Here is a 25,245-nt window from a genome sequence, read left to right on the forward strand (position 1 = left end):
GTAGCCTTTTAGATAGACATTTATATAAGAACAGGTCAGTTCCTATTAACCTTCTGCCACAGCTGCTTTTATGTTTGTAAGATGGTTAAAATACTTTTAGACTTTTGGTACCAGGCTTGTAGAGGTAGTCCCTGACAACTATTTCCAGATGTTTTACATCTAATTGTAGAATACTTGATAAATTTTTTGTTCTTGTTTAGAAATACAATTAGAAATGATAAGCACTGAATAAAGGAAAAATAGAATACATAAATTAAAATTACTTTTCAAAAAAGTGTAATTTGGTGAAATAAGATGTAGTATTAGACAAAATTTTGAAATTTTTAATGGGAGAAATGTTATATTATCCTAAGAAACAAACTAGTTAAAATTGGCAGAATTTCTTGAGCTAAGAAAAAGAGAGACAGGTACAATGCAAGCAGAAAACATTGTGGCTTCATTAGTAATAGAAATAGACTTGTAAGAAGCCAAAAACAGTGAAAAAACAGTTATCTAGTCATTGAATTATTTAATATTTTCACAAGAAAAGCAATTTGTTCTGATGAAACTTATACAGACTGTGATCATATATATTACAGTCTCACTTATAGTAGAGCTGGTGGGATATACTTATGCCCATTGACGATATTGAGCTGTTGTTTCCTGAGGATGGGGTCTGTTCTGTTATCCTTCTGTTCAACAAGGCCTCCAGCAATTGCTTAATAATTGCTAAATGAACTATTAGTCCTGTGATGCTCAAACATTTTTATACTCCAGTGGAGTGGTTATATATTGCATACCTGAGCAGAGATATTATACAAGTAAGTCTTAAATTCTGAAAAGATTTTCCTTGCTTTGTTCTATTTGTTTGAGGATTGCTCTTTTCAGTTAGAGGGTAAACATAATGTCAAGTACTATGTACATTTACAAATCTCCTTATAAATGTCTATGAAGTCTTCACTTCTGTCTTTTCTGTCGTTAGTCTTTTTAGTTAAAAATATGCAAGTATTTCCCAGTTTTACTTTTAGTGTCCTGCAGCAGACTGTAGGACTAAAGGAGTAGGATTTTCCATTTGGTTAAGGAACTACTTTTTTCATTTGAACCTTTCAAGCAGGTATACCAAATATTCAAATCTAGTGAAATCTCATAATATGTGCCCTCCATGACTATTAGGACATTCAGCTAATTTTTTTTTTTTTTTTTTTTTTACTCATTTGTTGTAATTCTCTTGCTGCTTTGTGTAGTTATTACTCTCTTTTTCTCCATTCTTTACATATTTTTCTCATGATTTATACCTGGATTTGGCAGTTTTCCAAAGTGTAATGTCAATCTTTTTTTTTTTTTCCACTGTATTACAAGCCAGAGGGATCAAGGTGAGATAGATAACTCATGAAAAAGGCCCATTTCACCATGTCCTAAGCCCATGAGATCAAGAATATCCTGAAATGTGGCCTTTGGGGTTTTCACTCTGATTACTTTGAAATCCAAGAAAAGAATGGATGATTGTGCGAATAGGAATGGCAGAATGATAGACCTTCATTTATGTGAAATTACATATATATACACACATCAGGCCATTTCTGTGGTTCATTTGAGTATTAGCTGAGATTTAAACAGTCTCACATTCTCTGTCCTTTCCAGGTGATAAAGGGGTTAAGGACTACAGACAAGACTAAAGTGGTAGACTGAGGTCAGGGGATTAATGAAGCAAAACTTGTAGGAGATTGTGGCCTTGGTGCTCAGAAGAGGTCTTCAGCAGAAGTTTTTATGGCAACTCTTAAATCTTGATGACACTCACTAATCTTGGAGGAGACTACTTCTCTGCTGCCATTCTTGCATTGGAGCATATTCTCTGGGAGGCACTTGAAAGTGATTTTTTTTTTTTTGAGACGGAGTCTGGCTCTGTCGCCCAGGCTGGAGTGCAGTGGCCGGATCTCAGCTCACTGCAAGCTCCACCTCCCGGGTTTACGCCATTCTCCTGCCTCAGCCTTCCAGGTAGCTGGGACTACAGGCGCCCGCCACCTCGCCCGGCTAGTTTTTTGTATTTTTTAGTAGAGATGGGGTTTCACCATGTTAGCCAGGATGGTCTCAATCTCCTGACCTCGTGATCCGCCCATCTCGGCCTCCCAAAGTGCTGGGATTACAGGCTTGAGCCACCGCGCCCCGCGTGAAAGTGATTTTTTTAAATGATGCTCCATATTATAGAAAAGGTTGATAAAAGTACCTGGAATGGTACTTGATGCATGGGAGGTTCTCTCTAAATGTAAGTAGCTGTTATTATTTTACTATTTTTCATAATATGAACCAGAGAATCATCAAGGAAGGACTAAAATATAAAGTGTCATCCGACAGGAGTGGAAATTCATAGCATTTCCCTCAGATTCTAAAAGTATGATGCATATGTACTGTAACCAAAAAAACACTCTAAGTTATAAAACGTATGTGGTGACAATTGTTTATTTTCTGGGGATAAAACGTGTTTGCCCAAAGTTCCTCTTTGTTCCTCTTTGTTACTATCAACGGACTTTTAGTTTAATTTATTTTTTATTTTTTATTTTTTTATGAATTTGCTTCATATTCCAAAATTAGTCTCCTGCTGGGCTGCTACAGCTCCAGACTTTCAAACTGGTTTGGTTGGATGGCTTATAAAATCTGTGACATTTCTTGGCATTTGTTTTAAATCTGTTCCATGGTGTGAATCCTATAGTAGTTCTAGAGGTCTTCTGTTTGAGGTACTGAGTATATAAACTGTTGAATATCTGAAAGATTGTTCTGATGTATCATCTATAATTTTATTTAAAGTTTTATAATGGATACTCCATGTAATAAGCAGAGACCTTCATTTTCTTCATAATAGAAATTTATTGCATTTCGATTCTTTTATAAAATAATATGACTAGCTTATTACCCATTCCATACTTGACAAAAAATAAAAGTGAATTAAATGTCTGTAATTGTTTATTAATAAAATTTTTCATCTTTTATCACATTGACTTTTATCACTCTAAAGTGCTCTAATAATTAAAACTAAATGAAATTCTGATAATTACAGTTCTTTAACTCAGTGAATTAATTGACACCCACTAATTGAAATTTCTGTATCTATGGATTTGTGTATTTTGGACATTTAACATGAATGGAATTATGTAATATGTGGCCTTTGTGACTGGCTTATTTCACTTAGCGTAATGTTTTCAAGGTTCATCCATGTTGTAATATATATTATTAATTCATTCCTTTTATTGCCGAATAATCTGTTGTACTGATGAGTATTTTTTAAAAACCCCATCTTTACATTTATCAAAGACTTCTGTGAAAATTAGCAGTTTGTATGTTTCATTGTGTTCTCGTTTGTATTTTGGAGTGCTAGATACATATTGGAAATTGAAAGATTTAAAATTGAGGCTCAGAGAACCAATGATTTTGAATCTTGTTTTTCAGACAGGACTAAAAAGAGCTGTGCCCCTATTAAGTTTTTCAGTTAGTTTAGTTTATAATTTTTTGGAGCCTAAAGTATGAATTTTTTCATATAATTGTATTTTCAACTTGAATAACAAAATGGATATAATGTACTTCAAGACATTTTGGAACTATATTATATTTGAGAATATTAAAGTAATATTGCCAAAACGATGTAATGGAGGCTGTTACAAACTGTTAAATGTACTCATACTGTTTTGATTCTTAAGTTTCACAAGCTGGGTAGGAGACATCACCAGGTATTTGGGAAGTATCATAGGTATAGGAGTGAGACAATGTGCAAGATCTCTTCTCTGGCTAGTGTGGACCTCTTCAGCTATCTTTATCTTTTTGGCTTTTTCTTCTCTAAAATGTAAACATATTTCGCATTGTTGTAGAGTGACAGCATATACTCCAAAGAATAACTTGTCATCACATGGAGTTTTCCTTTTTATTCTCATTGAAATTGCTTTCAAAAGGTGGTCACTTAGTTTTTCTGAGTTCAGGCTTCCTCATGGATAACTCATCTAGTTAACAAGTGGCAGAGTTGAGAACCTTAAAAACCAAGATAGATGTTTTTGTTGCTATATTACAATGGCTTATATTAACAGACGCAAGTGTGGTATGTGTCTTTATTCATCAAGTGTTTGTGGAATAAATAGGTAACAATGAGTTTTGGGGCTTGTGGCATTCTGACCAGTTTTTATTGTAGTCAAAAGAAGGATCTGAAGGTGACATTTTACTTTAGATATGGGATTTTATGGTCTTGAAAAGGATTAAAAAAACATAAAAACTATCATTCTTGGACAGTCCTGGTTTACTATATGTAAGCTATTTACAGTGTTTTCTTTTTATGCATCTTTAGTGTTTTTCTGTGGCCTTCCAGTTCTTTTAAGAAGTTTTAAAAAGAGCACTATTTTGCACTTTATCATTTTACAAATATTGTGGGTATTCTGGCATTTAAAGGGACGAAAATACCAGTTTGTAACAGCTAACAAATGAAAGATTTTGTATTACTAAAACTCAGCAGTCATTTGTCTCCCTCTAGCGATCACATAACTGTGCCACATTGCCCATTTACTTACCATGTTTTGATTGAAAACCTGAAAAAAATAGTTTCATACGTTTTAAATTATGTTTCACATTTTATGGAATTTGATTTACATTTATCTAAGATTGTCCTGATTATAATTTTAATAGAAAATCAATAGTTCCTGTAAAGATTTTGGGAAGCCTTTATTATCTTGCTTCATTGAGCCTGAGAAGCCATGGTAATACGTTATTACTTCCAGGAAGAAATAATCCAAGTAAACTAAGACGTGCCATTGATTGTAAGATACATCACCGTTTCAGAAAGGATAAATTGTGGGAAAAAATTAGCATATAGTTTTAGTACAGTAATGTAATGTCTTTGTGGATGTTAGTCATTGAAATGGTTTTCTCATTTATAGAAGAAATTTTTCTTATCAGAATATTCTAGGACACATAATGGTATGGTTAGATGAAACTCATTGATAATACAATTGAAGGATCATATGCATTAAAAGTTTAAAGTTTAGAATTTTGAGTTGCGAGAACTTAAGTCAAATGGAGTTCTTTTTGATAAATGGAATTTTATGGTGGGAGCTTTGTAATATGTCAGCTTTGCTAGGCTGAACTTATTTTCCAGAGTTGCCTTCTCTGTAATTTGTTTAGAATGAGCCACAGGAGAGATTCTTGCATGAGATGAGGCAGAAGTGAAGCAGCAGCCATTTTTGTAGCTTATACAAGTTGTGGCTTCTCTCCTGGCTCACCTTGTTGGTATGAGGTAATAGTAGCCAGGCTGCAATTGCCCTACCTTCTGTGGAATCCTCTTTCAGTTTCTCCATCTCCTGGGTTAGGTCTGTCAGGAAGGACCCCAGCATGCTCAAGACACCTTGAGACTATCAGGGTCAGAATAAAAACCAACATGGACTTCAGTTTTCAGTCCATTCTGGTGGGCTTCGGCTGGTGATTGTGGATCCTATTTTGTTCTTGCTTTTCCCACTTTATAAATGTCTTTCTTGATTGCCTGCCTTACACAAACTAGTTCCAGTTTCTACCATTACACAAGATCAAATCTCTTAGTGTCTCTCTCAGTCTGTCTGTTCGTCTGTCTGTCTTTCTCTCTCTCCCAGCTGTTTGCTTATCTGGTTAAGAGCTTACTGATAAATTTACCATGGTAGCCGGGCGCGGTGGCTCAAGCCTGTAATCCCAGCACTTTGGGAGGCCGAGACGGGCGGATCACGAGGTCAGGAGATCGAGACCATCCTGGCTAACACGGTGAAACCCCGTCTCTACTAAAAAATACAAAAAACTAGCCGGGCGCGGTGGCGGACGCCTGTAGTCCCAGCTACTCCGGAGGCTGAGGCAGGAGAATGGCGTGAACCCGGGAGGCGGAGCTTGCAGTGAGCTGAGATCCGGCCACTGCACTCCAGCCTGGGCGACAGAGCGAGACTCCGTCTCAAAAAAAAAAAAAAAAAAAATAATAATTACCATGGTACATAATTCTTAAGGAGTTTTTAATAAAATTTCGAATTTGAAATTCTAATAATGTACATTAACATTTAGGAAATTGAATTAACCATTTTCCCTTCAAAATGGTAGTGGCATCTTTTGGAGTACTAAAGTATTCTTCAGTGTATTGTAAGTAATTTTGAGGATTCTTTTTTTTTTTTTTTTTTTTTTTTTTTTTTTTTTTTTTTTTTTTGAGAAGGAGTCTCGCTCTGTCACCCAGGCTGGAGTGCAGTGGCCAGATCTCAGCTCACTGCAAACTCCGCCTCCCGGGTTTACGCCATTCTCCTGCCTCAGCCTCCCGAGTAGCTGGGACTACAGGCGCCCGCCACCTCGCCCGGCTAGTTTTTTGTATTTTTTTAGTAGAGACGGGGTTTCACCGTGTTAGCCAGGATGGTCTCGATCTCCTGACCTCGTGATCCGCCCGCCTCGGCCTCCCAAAGTGCTGGGATTACAGGCTTGAGCCACCGCGCCCGGCCATTTTGAGGATTCTTATAAAGAACCAACCTGGTAAAATGCCTAGATAAAGGTTTCTGTCTGGTATAATTTTCCTTCTGCCTGAAAGGACTTTCTTTAACACTTTTGTAGTGCAGGTCTTCTGTTGATGAATTTGTTCAACTTTTGCATGTTATGTTAAGAAAAGTCTTATTTTTACCTTTAGTTTTAAAAGAGATTTTTGTTGTGTATAGAATTCTAGATAGATAGTTTTTGTATTTGAGTCTTTTAAAAATGTGGTTCTTCTCACATTGTTTTTGATGAGAAATTCAATGTCGTTGGTATTTTTCTTCCTCTGTATTTAATGTGTTTTTTCCCTCACTATTTTTAGGATTTACTCTTTATCATTGAATTTAAGCAGTTGATTATGTTGTGTCCTCTTTATTTTCTTTATTTTTCATGCTTGGGGTTCAGTGACCTTTTTGTATCTGTATACTTAGGGTTTTCATTAAATTTTGAAAATTTTACGCCATTATTTCTTCAGCTGTTTTTTCTGTCTTTCCTGTTCTTCAGGGACTTGAGTACACATATGTTTTGTTGCTTAAAGTTGTTTCAGAGCTCACTCGTGCTTTTTTTTTTTCCACTCGTGCCTTTTTTTTTTGGTCTCTTTTCTCTCTGTTTCACTTTAAATAGTTAAATTTTGTATGTCTCCAAGTTCACTAATCTTTTCTTTGCAATATTTAATCTGCCATTAGTCCTATCCAGTGTATATATATTTTTTATTTCAGACATTGTCATTTTCATTCCTGGAAGTTTGATTTGAGTCTTTTCCATGTCTTTCATGTTTCTGTGTATACTGTGTTCAATTTTCTTCTAGCTTCTTGAACATATGGAATACACATGTTTAAATGTCTATTCATTAACTTGATCTGGCTCATTTCTGTATCAGTCTTGATTGATTGGCTTTTCTACTCATTATGGGTTATATTTTTCTGCCTCTCTGCGTGCCTAGTAATTTTTGATTGGATGTCATATATTGTGAATTATACCTTGCCGGGTGTTGGGATATTTTTTATATTCCTAAAAATATTCTTGAGGTTTGTTCTGAGATGTGGTTTAATTACTTGTCAACAGTTTGATCCTTTTGAGCCTTGTTTTCACGCTTTGCTTGGTGGTACCAGAGCAGCATTTTAGACTGGGGTGACTCTCTCCCCACTACTGAGAAAAGACTATACTGTAATAGCTCTCCCATGAATTATGAGTTTTTCCATTCTAGCTGGTAGGAATAACCACTATTCCTGGCCCTTTTTGAGTTCCAGGCACTGTTCCCTGTAGTCCTTTTTAGGTAATTTTTTTCTCCAGCCTGGGTTAATTTCCTCACATGCATATGCTGTTCAGTAATCAGCTCAAGACTTGAGGGGGACTCCTTGCAGATCTCTTGAGTTCTTTTTCTACATGATCCTTCTCTGGTACTCTGTCCTGAAAACTCTATTCTCCTTAGCTTTCCTAGACTCTCAGTTTCTCCCCGTAACTCAGGGAGACCACTGGATTCTGCCTGAGTTTGCCCTCTTTGCCCTGTGGCCTTGAAAGTCACTCTAGACAGTAATAAGTTAGAGCAGTTATAGAGGTGACCTGTGTTGTTTCTTTTCTTTTGGGGATCACTAACCTTTTATCCTGTCGTCCAGTGGCTTGAGAGCTGTTCTTCATTCAGTTTTTTTAGTTTCCAGGTGGTAGAGTTCATTCAGTTCTTGTTACTCTATCTTGGCACTATTTTAGTTGCGTCTATTTGTGTGTTTTAGAGTTGCTGTCAGGAGAAATGTTTATTTAGAGGAACCAAGATGTTCTTTCTCAAATGATTTGAATTATCTGGTATTCTAGGTACCCAGGTTTAAAAGCCTGTATGGTTTTTCTACACGTATTTGGCCTTCTGTTCTTAGTTTTCTTTTCCATGGTACTCAAAGTAGCTGGTTCAGAAACTTTGCTACTGGTCTGTGTTGGAATGAAAAATGTACACTGCAATGTATGTAAATGCATTACTTCCTTCATTGAGAAAGTATTGCTGTGGAAAGCTATTAGGTGAACCCAACAGTGTGGTTAGTGATATAGTTGATTTATATTTTTTATAAGTGTCTTGTCTTGATATAGCCTGGTAACTGTCGGTGGTCTAGTACTGTTCCCCTAGTCACACTCTTGAGTAGCTGCTTGTACTTTATATTACTTAAACAAACATGGACTTTTATTTAATATGCTTTTTATTGGACTCAAGAATATAGATAGGTTCTGTAAGATTGTACCCAGGATTACTCAGTTGCAGATATAAAAGAAAGCAAGCATCCAAAAGCCAACCTATATTAACGTCAATTATCTTGATTTTTTAAAAATATGTACAGTTTGCCAGGTGCGGTGGCTCACGCCTGTAATCCCAGCACTTTGGGAGGCTGAGGTGGGCGGATCACGAGGTCAAGAGATCGAGAGCATCCTGGCCAACATGGTGAAACCTGTCTCTACTAAAAATACAAAAATTAGGTGGGTGTGGTGGCACAGTAGTCCCAGCTACTCGAGAGGCTGAGGCAGGAGAATTGCTTGAACCTGGGAAGTGGAGGTTGCAGTAAGCTGAGATCGTGCCACTGCACTCTAGCCTGGTGACAGAAGACTTCGTCTCAAAAAAAAAGCATACAATTGGATGTTTTTTTGTATATTTACAGAATCGTGCCACCATCACCACAATTTAATTTTAGGATGGTTTTTATCATCCCCCAAAGAAACCTTGAGTCCGTTAACAGTCACTCCTTACATACCTCTGTCTCCATCCCTAGGTAACCATGAGTCTACTTTCTGTGTCTCTATATTTGCCTTTTTTTTTTTTGCATTTGCATAATGATTTTGAGGTTCATCCATAGATCAGTACTTTGTTTCTTTTTATTGCTTAATAATATTCTGTATCTTGATGTAAAAAAATTTCTTTTTTTTGGAGACGGAGTCTCGCTCTGTTGCCCAGGCTGGAGTGCAGTGGCCGGATCTCAGCTCACTGCAAGCTCCGCCTCCCAGGTTTACGCCATTCTCCTGCCTCAGCCTCCCGAGTAGCTGGGACTACAGGCACCAGCCACCTCGCCCGGCTAGCTTTTTGTATTTTTTAGTAGAGACAGGGTTTCACCGTGTTAGCCAGGATGGTCTCGAACTCCTGACCTCGTGATCCACCCGTCTCGGCCTCCCAAAGTGCTGGCTTGAGCCACCGCGCCCGGCCAAAAAATTTTTTTAAAATATAGAGACAAGGCCTCACTATGTTTCCCAGCTGGCCTCAAACTCCTGGACTCCAGCCATCCTCTCACCCCAGCCTCTCAAGTAGCTGGGACTACAGGTGTGCACCAGTGTGCTTGGCTCATATCTACATTTTTGATTTTTGAGGCAAATATTTTTCTGACAAGTGCTTTACTGTTTTGAGATCCTCTATCATATGTATTTGTTGCCCTTCAAATTGGCTGTTTTTAGATTAAGTATACTCAGTATCATAGCAATGTTTGAACTATCTTTGTAATTTCCTTATTTTTGGCTTTTAGTTGCTACATTTTCTCTTCAAGAATCAGATATTTAAAGTAATTTGCAATAGTAGTTGAATTTGGGTATGATCAGTGGTGCATATCTTATACTTTATTACATAGCCAATTTAATTTTTTGTCTTAATGGCAGTGTATCAGATGGGTTACTTGATTTGAATACTAGTCAGGGATAAATAATGAATTAGAGTGAAGACAAAGAAATCCAACAGTGTAAAGTGTTTGTTGTTGTTGTTAATGTAACAGTCTATGTCATAAGTCATTGAAGTCTGGGGAAGGGAGCGTGGATTGGCTTTACATGATTATTCAGGGGCCTTGTTACCTTTTATATCATTCCACTGCCCACCCTTAGATTTCTAGAGAATTTATGTCTTCATGATAGAAACTTAGTCACTGGCATATCCTGGTTTCAGCTGGCTGAAAAGGGGAAAGAGATCTTAGACAAGGCATGATCAATAATGTAAGTTCTAGAGGTGGAAGTAATATATATAATTTCATTGATATTTAACTGATGACAATTTAGATAACTATAATGCATTACAAGAGAAGCTGGGAATAAAGTGTAGTTGGGCAGTGATATGTAATTACTGTGGTTGAAAGGAGATCATGCTTTGGCAGACAACCAGCAGTCCCTGCCACAACACACAACACCAATGTAGTACCAGCAGTCTCTGCCACAACACAACACCAATGTAGTAGTCTTTGAATTTAGCAGTTTATGAATGAGATCTGGAAATTATCTTTGAAGAGTATCTTATAGCTTAATCTGTTTATTAGTACCACTGTTAAGAAAGGTCATATCAAGAGTAGATAAAAATCAAATTACCAAAATTTCAATACCTCATTTATTAAAATTTTCAGTTATTATTTTAGAAAACTTTTTAAGAATATTGGAAAGTTGAAATCATTCTCAGTTCTTCCATTTACTAGCTGTGTAACCTTTGATAAACTACCTAACTTCTCTGTGGCTCACTCCTCTCATGTGAACAAGCATCATAGTTGTTCCTAATTCTTAGGCCATGTGCTCATCAAATGAGAATGTATTATGCATAAAGCACATAGAATTTCCTACACAGTAGCTCTCAAGATAGCTGTTATTGTTACCATAGCATTAGGTACCTGGTTTTGGACAGAAGCAGTTTAAGGCGTTTACTATCTAATACATGGAATTGCCAAAAACCAATTTTGAATTTATGATCTAATTGAATTTGTTTTTGTTTGTTTTTGCCGATTGTCATCAAGAAAAGATACAAAAGTCTTAATTTTAATACGTGGGGTGATGATTATGACTTATGTATACATAGCAATATATTTCTTTCAAGCCAGTTACTTTAATATTGTACCTGCTCTACAAAGTAAGTTTTAAGAAATTCATAATGTATTATTTCCACAATATATTTATATACTTTTAAATCCATAATTTTTGTATTGATAAGTACATAACTATAAAATGAAGCATTTTTATAGTTTATTTCATAAGACTACATCATTGAGTAGTTCCCATTCAATCTAATTAAAAGGTAATTTAAGTTATACTACCTTAAATTTTTGTACTTATTCCCTAACTCTTTAAAAATGTATATGAAATCTAATGTTCAAAAAAAAAAATCAGTAGTCTGTGGAATAAATTCATATTCAGGAAATTATTTAGACACTAGTATATTTGTAGCCTGTCTCTCTTCCCCCTCCTCTCCATTCCAACCACAAAAATAATGCTTGGATCTGTTATTTTCTATAAAAGTTGAATTTAAGTGCATTTGTTCATAGCAGATTTTTCAGTGAATTGAAGGTAGCCCTCATTACATTTTTTACTATAGTAATGCATCACTTAACAATGGGGATATGTTCTGAGAAATGGGTCGTTAGGTGATTTCCTCTTTGTGCAAACATTATAGAGTGTACTTACACAAACCTAGATAGTATAGCCTACTACACACCTAGGCTATATGGTATAACCTATTGCTCCTAGGGTACAAACCTGTAGGGCATGTTAGTGTACTGAATACTGTAGGCAGTTGTAACACATGGTAAATATTTGTGCATCTAAACATATCTAGACATCTTAGAAAAGGAAAGGTACAGTAAAATATTGTATAAAATGTAAAATTTGTTATACCTGTTTAGGGCATTTACCACAAATGGAACTTGCAGGACTGGCAGTGCTCTAGGTTATTCACCGAGTGAGTAGTGAGTGAACGTGAAGGCCCAGGGCATTGCTGTACACTACTGTAGATTTTATAAACATTGTATACTTAGACTACACTAAATTAATTAATTATTATTATTATTTTTGAGATGGAGTCTTGCTCTGTTGCCCAGGCTGGAGTACAGTGAGTGCAGTGGTGTAATCTCGGCTCACTGCAACCTCTGGCTTCAGGGTTCAGGTGATTCTCATGCCTCAGCCTCCCGAGTAACTGGGATTACAGGTGCACGCCACCACACCTGGCTGATTTTTATGTTTTTAGTAGAGACAGGGTTTTACCATGTTGGTTAGGCTGGTCTCGTACTCCTGACCTCAGGTGATCTGCCCGCCTCGGCCTCCCAAAGCTGGGATTACAGACATGAGCCACTGCACCTGGCCAGACTACACTAAGTTTATAAAAAAATTTTTTCTCCAAAAATAAATTAACCTTAGCTTACTGTAACTTTTTCACTCTCTAACTTTATTTTTAAAAACTTTTTGATTCTTTTGAAATAACTCTTAGCTCAAAACGCAAACATGTACAGCTGTGCAAAAATACTCTTTCTTTGTATCCCAATTCCATCAGCTTTTTTCGATTTTAAAAAGTTTTTGTTTTCTTTTCTTTTTTAATTTTATTTTGTTTTGAGATGGGGTCTTGCTCTGTCGCCCAGGCTGGAGTGCGTGATCTAGGCTCATTGCAACTTCTGCCTCCTGTGTTCAAGCAATTCTCCTGCCTCAGCCTCTTGAGTAGCTGGAACTACAGGCACACACCACCACGACTAGCTACTTTTCTTGTTTTTGTTTTTGTTTTGTATTTTGAGTAGAAATGGGGTTTCACCATGTTGGCCAGGCAGGTCTTGAACTACTGACCTCAGGTGATCCACCCACCTAGGCCCCCCAAAGTTCTGGGATTACAGATGTGAGCTGCCACACCTGGCCAAATATTGTTATTTTTGTCTGGTGGATTTCCAGAAACCAGAGAAGATGCATTTATAGTCTGTGTAGCTGTCATCATAACTTGGTATTTTAGTTGATTTCAAAAGTAGGGTGTTTGAGAAAAGCCAGATTAAGTAAAATGAGTGAGATTTGATTTATAATGTGACTAGCAATTTTCATAAACAGTTGTTTTGTCAATAATTTGCTATTTAAAGTGTTCAGTTGCTAGTTTACTAAATTTTACTCTGTATGTGTGTGAATCTAGAATACCATTCCTTTTTTCTAGATAATTGTTAGTGATAATATATCTGGTTTCTTCATATGCTTTTGTTTATAATCAGAATTTTATTTTTTAACATGAGAATAAATGTGCTCTGTTATTTTAAATACTTTTAAAATGTGTTTAGCCACCTAGATGAATGATTCATAATCTTTTTATCTGGTTATTCATATGTGAGAGTTATGACTTATGGGAATTGGTAGTAGTGGCTCTTGGAAACAATGATTTTTCAGTTTAGGAGTGAGAGGAAAGTCCCTGCATGAATCTGAAGTACTCACATCTCTTTATCTCCCTTTGCCCCAATTTTTTTTTTTTTTTTTTTTTTTTTTTTTTTTTTTTTTTTTTTTTTGAGGCGGAGTCTCGCTCTGTCGCCCGGACTGGAGTGCAGTGGCCGGATCTCAGCTCACTGCAAGCTCCGCCTCTCGGGTTTACGCCATTCTCCTGCCTCAGCCTCCCGAGTAGCTGGGACTACAGGAGCCCGCCACCTCGCCCGGCTAGTTTTTGTATTTTTAGTAGAGACGGGGTTTCACTGTGTTAGCCAGGATGGTCTCGATCTCCTGACCTTGTGATCCGCCCGTCTCGGCCTCCCAAAGTGCTGGGATTACAGGCTTGAGCCACCGCGCCCGGCCATTTGCCCCAATTTTTATGATTGTTTTCTTATTGGTATACAATTTAGCAGGCTTAATTATCTGATGGAGGTTTTCTTTGTTTTAGTATTAGAATTATGACGTGCTTTTGGCATCATTTACAAATGGTGACCAAAAGTGTTTTAGAAAAATTGTGTTTTAGATTTTACTCTTTTAAAGTTAATTTTTGAAAGCATGATTCCTAGTTGTCTGAAATGGCAAAGCTCTTAACTTTTTCATGCTAAGGAGGACTGAGCCACATTGAAGATGCTTATGCTTAACTCAGATGTGAAAACTAGAGGCCTGAAGACTAATCCTTACTTTATCTTTTTCATGTCTTTTGAAAGGAGGCTTGGATGCTGAGAAGCTATCAGGTGCCTTTATGGGCACCAGAGAAAGAGTCTAAACGCTTGTAGTCAGAGTTAATATATGATTCACTGTGAAGTTAACTGACTCAAAGCAATTAGTTCATGATTTACATTCAGTTGCTAGTGATTTTTTTCTCTTTTCCTATGCGTTTTGTAGAATGCTGTATACCCATTATAGGGCTTCATTACTTTCAGGATTGGAAGCTAATTTTGTCCTAGGGAGAAATACTTGGGTTAAATCTGTAGTGTACTTGCAGTGCCAAGAGAGCATTGGTAAAACTAAAAATGAAAAAAAATGTAAACTTTATTTAGAAACCTCTCTGGCTGTCTTTATAAATCAACACAACAAATCCTGAAAATGTGCCCAATTTCACAGCAATCATTATGATTGCAGAGAAAATAAATATTACTTGTTTTTTCTCTGGTATTATGGCATTGGAACAAAAAAAGCATTTTGTACAACAGTTTTTGGTTAGTGTTACAAATTCAGTCAGACAAACATTTGCTTTGAACAAAAATCTATCAATAGGGTGTATCTGACTTTTATAAAATAATGTAGCAATGTGCATATTCTAGCAAGATATTTAAAATATTCTATCAAAATATTTGGGTGAGTTATTTTATGTGAATTAAAGTGAAATATAAATACTATATAATGTTTCATACTTTTAACCTGGCAGAATGATAATTTTTTAAGTTTTCGTTGCCGGGTAGGTAAGTATTACTGTTTTGGGGAGAAATTTTAAAACTGTTCTTTAATATAAATAATTTTATTTTAATTTACCAATTCTTTTATTGTATAGTTTTCTATAACAAAGCACCTCCCTGTATACACTGTTATATTTGAGTCTTATAAATTGTCCATTTAAAGTAGAATATTCCAAGTAGAAATACATGCAATTTGTTGCACTAACTACCTCTTCTGTATTTGTCTTAGTATCTTTCAATATTTGTTTAGGCGTCTGAGTCACACTGGCAAGAACATTAGGAACATGGCTTTAGGCATATTTTAGTGCTTTGATGGGACTTAGTTACCTGTGCTAGAAAAAGTGGGTGTTAACCTCGATGGTGTCGTGTAAGACTTGATTTGTCGTGACTAATTTTTAAAAATTTTTCCTCATTTTTCTTGCCTGCCCCCTGGTGGAGAAAAGTTAGTAAAATCAACACACAGGGTGCATGAAAAGTCTGAAGGTGGGGGGAAAATGTATATAAAAAAAGTAATCATTGCTCATGCGTGTAGTCCCAGAACTTTTGGAGGCCGAGGCAGGAGGATTGTTTGAGCCCAGGAGTTTCAGCCTGGGTGACATGGCAAAACCCTGTCTCTGTTAAAAAAAAAAAAACAAAACATTAGCCAGATGTGATGGGAGTGCCTATAGTCGCAACTACTTGGGAGACTGAGGTGGGAGGATCACCTGAGCTTGGGAAGTCGAGGCTGCAGTGAGCTGTGATGGCGCCACTCTACTGCAGCCTGAGTGACAAAGTGAGATCCCAGACAAACAAAAAACAAATTATCAATTAATTTAGTATATGAAAATTTAAATATATGTTATCATTTCAGGTTTTATAGTCTTAGCTTCTCAATTTTGGAGGGAACAAATGTGGGACTAAAATTCTAAGAATACATGATTTTCTTAAAGATATGCAAATTTGCTTTACTGATTATGTTTCTGTGTTTCTCAAAATACCTTCTCACTTCTCAGGGGCTTACTGAAGTAACACAAAGTTTAAAAATGGAAAATGAAGAGTTTAAGAAGAGGTTCAGTGATGCTACATCCAAAGCCCTCCAGCTTGAGGAAGATATTGTGTCAGTAACACATAAAGCAATTGAAAAAGAAACTGAGTTAGACAGGTATTTCTCATGCTTTTAAAAAATAAATTCAATAAAAATTTTAAAACTTTAAAACATTATAATGTTACTTTATCATACCTATCTCAGTTTAAAGGACAAACTCAGGAAGGCACAACATGAAAGAGAACAACTTGAATGTCAGTTGAAGACAGAGAAGGATGAGAAGGAACTTTATAAGGTAATGCATTTGTTCCATATTTATTGCCTGTTACTTCAAAAGAAATGACGCCAAAGCTTAGGGGCTGTAGGTCAGCAATTGAGGAGCAGCTTAGCTGAGTGGTTCTGGCTCTAGTCTCTTGTGTAGTTGCAATCAGGATGTTGGCAGGGGCTTCAGTCAGCTGAAGGCTTGATTGGGACTGGAAGATCTGCTTCCGAGATGGCTTACTCACGTGGCTTTTGACAGGAGGCCCTTCAGCTCCTCTTGAAGTGGTCTTTTCATAGGCTGCTTGGATATCCTCACAGCATGGCAGCTAGCTTCTCTCAGAGTGAGTGATTCAGGAGACAGCAAGGAGGAAGTCACAGTCATGTTGTGTATCACCCCTAAAAGTTAGTTTTCAGGGAATTAATTTGCTTCTGTTTTAGATACTTAACAGGTAGTGTGTAATAAGAGGTTTAATGACATTAAGATACTTGTTTATCACAATTCATATAACTATTTTTCCTTTTTAAGAACATACATATATATATATACCTTGGGGAGAACATTGATTTAGTAATGATCCTGTTTTAGAGTTTGACTTTTAGAATATCTTCAGAGATGTCATTTTGTAAAAATATCATCACTACTAACAAATCTTGACCGCTTAAAGTTTTAATTTTTTTTTAATTTGAGATGGAGTCTTACTCTGTCACCCAGGCTCGAATGCAGTAGCGCAATCTCAGCCCACTGCAAGCTCCACCTCCTGGGTTCACGCCACACTCCTGCCTCGGCCTCCCGTGTAGCTAGGACTACCAGTGCCCGTGACCACCTCCGGCTAATTTTTTTTTTTTTTTTTTTAGTAGAGACAGGGTTTCACCATGTTAGTCTGGCTGGTCTCGATCTCCTGACCTCATGATCTGCCCGCCTCAGCCTCCCAAAGTGCTGGGATTACAGGTGTGAGCCACCGCACCCAGCCAATTTTGATTTTATTTTATTTTTAAGCAACCCTGAAATATAGGGTAGTTAGCTTAATTGTCACTAATAATGTTGTGGGTGCAGATTGAGACTTATTTTTTTAAGTGGCTCATAAGCATTTCCTGAAGGCAATTCCAGATGAGGAATTTCAAGAACATGCTGAGTTAAGTCCGTTTCTTATTAAGTCAGTTTAATGAGCTGATGATTATGAAAATCAGGTAGTGTTTTAAAGTGATGCTGCAAGGGTGTTGGCTGCTGATGCCTTCAGAGAATCAGGAGTTAATATTCTATCCTTGTGAACAAGAATTAGTCCTTCAGCATTCTGTACATTTAAAGAGTAAAGTTCAAGAAGTAAGTTAATTCATTTCTCCTCAGTACTCTTAACCAAAGTAAGATATACTTGATAGTGGACACTAGGGGTCTGTACTTACAATTCCAGTTATTGAATTTGATTTGTGTATCTGTTAGGAGCAAATCTGCAATAGCGAAAGTCACGGGAAAATCAACATAGTTGGGTTAGTCAACAAATACATTTTTCGGCACATTAAAACTAAGTGATATCGTACTTTTAGCCTGCAGAAAATGGAATTGTTTGAGATGTTGTTTTTGAATGTACCCCTTCTAGTTTTCCAGAGTCTTGTCATGCCAGATTTGAGTATGCCAAGTAACATAATTTGTTTCCCCAAAACAACAGCCAAATCTGTTTGCATTTTTAAAGAGAACCTGAAACCATTAAATCAAAGGAAAAGACTTTAGAGATCAGGTAATGTTGTTAGGCCTTAGAATAATCTCTATGGAAAATAAAAAAGCTTAGAAAAGCTGCGTTCTGCTCCTGCATGCTTGACTAGTCATTTGGCAGAACCTGGGTCTCCTAAATCCTAGTCGTCTAGTATGTCTTTCCTTCCTTTCATTATCTTTGGGCTAGAAATATAATGGTATTTTAAACTTTGACTAACTTAGGTCATGGAGTTAGAATATTCTTGACATTTTCAAACACCATTACAGGTACATTTGAAGAATACAGAAATAGAAAATACCAAGCTTATGTCAGAGGTCCAGACTTTAAAAAATTTAGATGGGAATAAAGAAAGCGTGATTACTCATTTCAAAGAAGAGATTGGCAGGCTGCAGTTGTGTTTGGCTGAAAAGGAAAATCTGCAAAGGACTTTCCTGCTTACAACCTCAAGTAAAGTAAGTACTTTTGCTGTATGTATTTGAAGATTGTAAAACATACCTATGAAATGTATGCAATATGATTTTCATTTTTAATTCCCCCAACCTTTTGTTTTGAAAAAGTTCAAATTTACAAAACAATTGGAAGAACAGAACAGTGTATACTAATGTATGCTAAAATATTTTGCTTTTCTTTGTTTTATCTACCCCATTTATATGCCCTTTTTTCCTGAGTGATGTGAATTGCAAGTATTATGATAATTTACTCTAAATACTTTAGCATGTCTCCTTTATGAACAAGTACATTCTTCTCCATAGTCATAACACCATTATTACACCTAAGAATTTAGCATTGATTAATAGTCATTCTTGTATATAGTTTGTTCACATTCAAATTGCCCCAAATATATTCTTATATAACCTTTAAAATTTTGTGATTCAGAGTTAAAGACTATATATTATTTTGATTGTTGTATTTTGAGTCTCTTTCAATCTAGAATAGTGTCCCTACACTTTTTATGACATTGATATTTTTGGAGAAGACAGGCTAGTCTGAGAAAATGTTTATAATCTGGATTTGTCTGTTCTCATGACTAGATTCAGGTGAGACATTGTTGCAAGAAAAGACATAGATGATGTTTTGTCCATCCTGTTGGAGTCATATCAGAAATTATATAATGTTGATTTGTTCCATTCTTGATAATGTTAGGTTTAATAATTTGTTTAAAGTTATGCCTACCTGTCTCTGTATAGGTGCCTTTCTTTTTTTCTTTGTGATTATTAAGCAATCTGTATAAACACCCTATTCTCCAACAGCCTTTCCCCAATGGTTTTATAGTCCTTTGATGCTCCTTACCTGCAGCAGCTATTACCTTGGTAATAATTAATGATAGAAAAATGGTGATTTAAAAAATTCTATTATTCCTTCTATGTTTATTTGTAGGTAATCTTTTATAATGAGGAAGTTCCTGTCACCCCTCCCTCTTTTTTTAATGTAACTTTGTACTTACAGATTTTTTGTTGCATATTTTGAATAATCATCATTATTCTTTTTCGTACCCAAATGGTTCTGAATTTAACCAGGGGAATCTTTTCAAGCCTGCTTTTTTGTCCTGATATGTTCCTATAATGCTTTGAATACTTACTTGCTTTATGGCACAACTGTATGTTCTAACTTCAGGTTGTTCCCCCAGACCTGATGTTACCATTTCTCCAAGAAACTCTGGTTTTTTTAGTAGGTAATGGTATTTTGAAACCAAGAACTGGATCCTGTTGCTACTATGGGGCTGCTGCTTTGCACTTTCAGTGGGTATTTTGCATCTTTAATTTATATTGATAGCTCCAGTTCAGGTTTAGTACCTTAGGATTCTTCTTTCCTTTGCTCCATTCCATATTTTTATCTCTCTTCTCCCAGTGTGAGAACTCTTGTTTCTAAAACATTGTTATTACTCATGTGTTTCCATCTAGCCATACATACCAATGGTTTCACAATTATTACATCAATGCCACTTCCAATAATAAATCTACTAAATAAAACTAAGGTATTTTTACAGCCCTTTTTTCTTAGAAGATGTTTCACTAAGGATATATAGATCACCATGTTCAAAAGTTACTTGAACTATTTTTTTTTGCATACATATATTATAAATTTGTAATATAATTTCATTTGTTTGTATTTAACTTTAATGTTTGCTTTTATTCTGTTTGATTTAATTTTATTTTTTGAATATGTAAAACAGTTGCTTTGTTAAGAAGTCAAAATGATAGAAAAATTTTACTCTGAGGTCTCAATCTTTTCCTTATTTTTTTAAACCCTTTTCTTACCTATACCCATAGGTAAACATTTTCATAAGTTTCTAGTTTATTCTTCTTATGTTTCTTTTTGTACAAATAAGCTTATATATGCATGTGTACATGTACATACATACTTCTTTATCCTCTTCTTTCTTAAAAAAGGTGGCACTACTATACATTTGCATCTTTTTCTCACTGAACAAAATAAGTTGCTAGTTATTCCATATCAGTTCGTAGAGATCTTCCTCATTTGAAAAAAATGGCCACATAATATTCCATTATATAGATTTGCCTTGATTGATTCATTATTTCTTATGATGTTATTTTTAGTAATTTGCTATTAAAAATACTCAGACATAGTTAATGTAATACCTAAAATGTCAGAAGTGCATGACATTTAGAATTAATGATTAATCCTTGTTACTTTTTTTTTTTTTTTTTGAGGCAGAGTCTCGCTCTGTCGCCCGGGCTGGAGTGCAGTGGCCGGATCTCAGCTCACTGCAAGCTCCGCCTCCCGGGTTTACGCCATTCTCCTGCCTCAGCCTCCCAAGTAGCTGGGACTACAGGCACCCGCCACCTCACCCGGCTAGTTTTTGTATTTTTAGTAGAGACGAGGTTTCACCGTGTTCGCCAGGATGGTCTCGATCTCCTGACCTCGTGATCCGCCCATCTCGGCCTCCCAAAGTGCCGGGATTACAGGCTTGAGCCACTGCGCCCGGCCAATCCTTGTTACTTTTTAATGTAACAGATTGCCAATGCAAACATGAGAAGTGTATTTGATTATTTGTTATTTAATAAGATGCTAAAAATTTCTCTAAGCATCTTTTTCCTATTTAAGCAAGACTTCTGTGAGGAAAAGCATAGTTATGGAAGTACCTGAGAAAAATGAGTACTAGTTGCTAAAGCTTTTTAAAAGATTGTAAAAGTAGTTTGAGGTTATGGTTATAAAAAAATTTAAACAGTATGTGAGGGTACAGAGTAAAATGTAACCCTCATCCCTTCTCAGATAAGTCAATATTGAATTTATGAATATACGTATATTTATATTTTAACACAAATTAGAATTTGTACATTTTTTCCTTTTTTAAAAAATTTATAAATGGATATCTTGCACTGTGATACACATGTGGATCTTTTTCATACATCGTAACAGCTGCCTCATATTTCTTCTCTTCATTTAACAACTGTATAGTATATGTTTTTTGATTGTTTATAGTCTTCAGCTTTTATAAGCATCCTGCAGTAAACATCCTTATAGCAATATGTAGGCACATTTATAATCCATAGAATAAATTCTTTCAAGTAGAATTACTGGGTCAATGAGTATTTAAATTTTGATAGTTGTTTTCAAATTACCTTTCAAAAAAATGTTCTGTTGATTTTTTTTATTCCCACCAAGAGTATATGAGATATGTATTGTTTGTAATGAGTGCACAGACTTTGATAATATGGGAGTAGTGTATCGTAGTTTATCATAAATTCTCATATTGGTAGACATTTTAGGTTCTTAATAATTTTTCATTATTTCAGTATTTTGTTGAATCCTTGTAAAGCTAAACCTATGTCTGCCCTTTGATAATTTTCTTGGAAACTTACGGAAATAAAATTGCTAGATCAAAAGCTGTGAGAATTTTTAAGCTGCTGATGAATGTCGTAAACATCTGATGAGAAAAGGTGCCAGTTACAGTTTATATAAGCCCACCTGTTTGTGAATGTGCCAGTTTCTCAAAACCCATGCAAATATTGGAATGTTACTGGTTTTTAATCTTTGTTAGTTTGCGAGGTGAATGGCATTTATTTTAACTTATTTATTTGATTGTTAGTGAGTTGAATTTTTTACTGCATAATCGCATTTATTTCTTTAAAAAGTTTTGTATGTTCATGACTTGACTTTTTTTGTTTTGTTTCTCCTTTTCCTATTGACTAGAAAAGTTATTTATGTCAAGTATTATTATACCTTTCTTGAATATATTACATATAATTTTCTTCTAGTTCTTTTTTAACCAAAATTTTTGGTGTTACAAAGAAGCTTTTGGAATGATTTTTTTTGGGTAGTCATACAAAATGAGGGTCAGTATTTCTAGGAGGGGAGATTCTGGGGGATGGGATCTTTTGTTTGAGCCTCAGTTTGGGCAGGTCCTTAAGCACTGGGTATGTTGCCTGACTCGCTGTACTTTAGGTTCCTTGTGTATGAAGTAGTAGCAGTGAAACGAAGTACACAGGGTTGTTATAGAGGGAACCTAAAACAAAGTTACTTCTTAAGTTTTTTGTAGGCGTATACTCTGTAAGTCATGAGTAGAAAAATCAATATCTGAAATTTTGGCCCTGTTGAAATATGCGAAAATTGTTTCTGCTTCTGTTTTTTACTTGAGTGGTTGAATTACAAATATATTTATCTGCTTTCTTCAGGAAGATAATTTTTTTTTAAAGGAGCAACTTCGTAAAGCAGAGGAACAGGTTCAGGCAACTCGGCAAGAAGTTGTCTTTCTGGCTAAAGAACTTAGTGATGCTGTCAACGTACGAGACAGAACAATGGCAGACCTGCATACTGCACGCTTGGAAAATGAGAAAGTGAAAAAGCAGTTAGCTGATGCAGTGGCAGAACTTAAACTAAATGCTATGAAAAAAGATCAGGTAAAGCAAGTTAATTTTGAATTTGCATTTTGATTTAAAAAACCACTATAATCTCACAAAATTGTAAATTGTGTTAAAATAAGGCAGGTCAGATTTCTGATCAGAGAATGTTAAATTTTCATTCCTTTTGTTTAGTCATTGTGACTTCTTGGCTTACAGTTAATGTATGCTGTAAGAAAAACTTGTGTGAGCGAATTCTTAATGGTTGGTGAAAGCTGCCCTATTAATTAAATATGTTGATGTCAGATATGTATTGCTTTGTTTGGAATTTCTTACTAGCTGTATAAAACAGTATTATGGTTGTTTAAGAGATTAATAATTGCTCTTCAGGAGGTGGATTATTTTTCTGTAGTTTTTTAAATGAACCTTAGTCCTAAGAATGTAAAACTGGACTTAACAAGAGACCCTGTGTTGCTCTGTAACCAAAATCCCAAAATAAAGAAAAAAGTGGCCGGGAGCGTGGCTCACACCTATAATCTCAGCACTTTGGGGGGCTGAGGTGGGAAGATAGCTTGAGCCCAGGAGTTCAAGACCAGCTTGGGCAACATAGTGAGACCTCATCTCTAAAAAAAATTTCAAAAATTAGCCAGGTGTAGTGGTGTGCACATGTAGTCCCAGCTAGTCAGAAGGCTGAGGCAAGAGGATTGCTTGAGCCAGGAGGTCAAGGCTGCAGTGAGCCATAATTGGGCCACTGTGTTTCAGCCTGGGTGACAGAACAAGACTCTGTCTCAGAAAAAAAGAAAAAAAAAAAGAAAAAAGTAAGATTGAAGTTGAGGTTACTGTTAACGTTAGGAGATACCAGATTTTTATTTTTTCTTAGAATGTTTGTTTCTTTCTAGGACAAGACTGATACACTGGAACAGGAACTAAGAAGAGAAGTTGAAGATCTGAAACTCCGCCTTCAGATGGCTGCAGACCATTATAAAGAAAAATTTAAGGAATGCCAAAGACTCCAAAAACAAATAAACAAACTTTCAGATCAATCAGTAAGTATCATTAAATTTACGCATAGTAAAATATCTTGTTAGTATTTTTATTTGAAAATCAAATTTGTAATATTCTATATATTAACCTTTTAAATATAATTTATCTCTGCTTGATTTCAAGTCATTGGCCGAATATTGTCATAACTCTTCCTTAAAAAAGTCTGGAATTTTAATTTACTGGACAGCCAACAAAGGAAAGCAAGGGCAGCAGCAAGGAAAAAACAAAGAGAAAAAACAGTCCTCTTTTCTAGATAATTTCCCTCTTAAGTTCTTGATGAATATCTTTATCACTTAAAACTCAATACTTATTATTGACTTTTGTGACAATGACATCTATTCTCATTGGAGTTCACCATTAATCATCCCTTGGTCTTAGATGGTTTCTCAGTTGTAATTGGCAAGTTCTTCCTACTCATATCAGGAAGATTCCTATTCCTATTAGATTAGGAACAGTTAAAGAGTGTTAGCTAATTCTTTTGTATTCCATTTGAGAATAGGTAGGTAGATTTGTAATACAGCCAAGAAAATGTTTTTATTTTGAGGTATGTATGTTTCAATGTGGGTCCTTAAATTGTACTTAAATACAGGGCTTGCTATCTGAGGAACTCCTGGAAATGTAGAAGAAACATAGTTAAAACCTGAATATGATGCATATGATACTTTCCTGGTCCTACTTTTTTAAATCAGAGGAGACAAGCATGTAGTAAAGTAGGAAGGGTTTTGTGAAAAAATATGATACTTTAAGTATGACTCATCCACATGTATGAATTTGGCCTGGGGCCTTTTGAGTACGTTATAACTTTGTAGTAGATTTCTGTGAATGACTTATTTTGGTGGTGTTTTGATGAGTTTATAAGAAAAAGCAAAATATGGTATATTTCTTTTGCAACATTTAGGTCAGTGAGGAAAATGATGTGTATAACTTTAGTCTTCGTTGGCATTTAAAACAAGAGCAGCTTTTGTGGACTTCTTAGGATTTCCTAAAGTAATATGTAAAAATATTATTTACTTAGTTACTGCAAGAAGGAAATATAACTAATTCGTTGACTCATTTAACAACTTATTAACATTTCGAATAGGCTAATAATAGTAATGTCTTCACAAAGAAAATGGGGAATCAACAGAAAGTGAATGATGCTTCAGTAAACACAGACCCAGCCACTTCTGCCTCTACTGTAGATGTAAAGCCATCACCTTCTGCAGGTAAAAATCTTTTAGACTTTTTGTGGAGGGTGGTGTACATTGGAAAGTACTTATACTGCCTTCTTCCATGTGTAAGAACTTCAGGGTGTTCATAAAAATTTTCATGTGATAAGTGAAGGAATTGAGGCAACGAGAAAATAA

The 25,245-nt window shown here is 35.7% G+C and overlaps 1 protein-coding gene across 7 annotated transcripts in view; it reads left to right on the top strand.

Moving 5' to 3' along the window:
• TAX1BP1 (Tax1 binding protein 1) overlaps nt 1-25,245 on the top strand; it is an 86,653-nt gene that overhangs the window by 30,830 nt on the left and 30,578 nt on the right. For 6 of the 7 annotated variants that reach the window (XM_010388316.2, XM_010388318.2, XM_010388321.2 and 3 more), the window contains exons 6-11: nt 16,052-16,200; nt 16,288-16,378; nt 18,320-18,505; nt 22,691-22,915; nt 23,755-23,901; nt 24,981-25,104. In XM_010388316.2, the coding sequence (XP_010386618.2) occupies nt 16,052-16,200; nt 16,288-16,378; nt 18,320-18,505; nt 22,691-22,915; nt 23,755-23,901; nt 24,981-25,104 (922 nt within the window). The remainder of the gene's footprint in view (nt 1-16,051; nt 16,201-16,287; nt 16,379-18,319; nt 18,506-22,690; nt 22,916-23,754; nt 23,902-24,980; nt 25,105-25,245) is intronic. The other variant, XM_010388317.2, reaches the window with a different exon arrangement.

The sequence above is a fragment of the Rhinopithecus roxellana genome, chromosome 6, assembly GCF_007565055.1.
Source record: "Rhinopithecus roxellana isolate Shanxi Qingling chromosome 6, ASM756505v1, whole genome shotgun sequence".
Lineage (NCBI taxonomy): Eukaryota > Metazoa > Chordata > Mammalia > Primates > Cercopithecidae > Rhinopithecus > Rhinopithecus roxellana.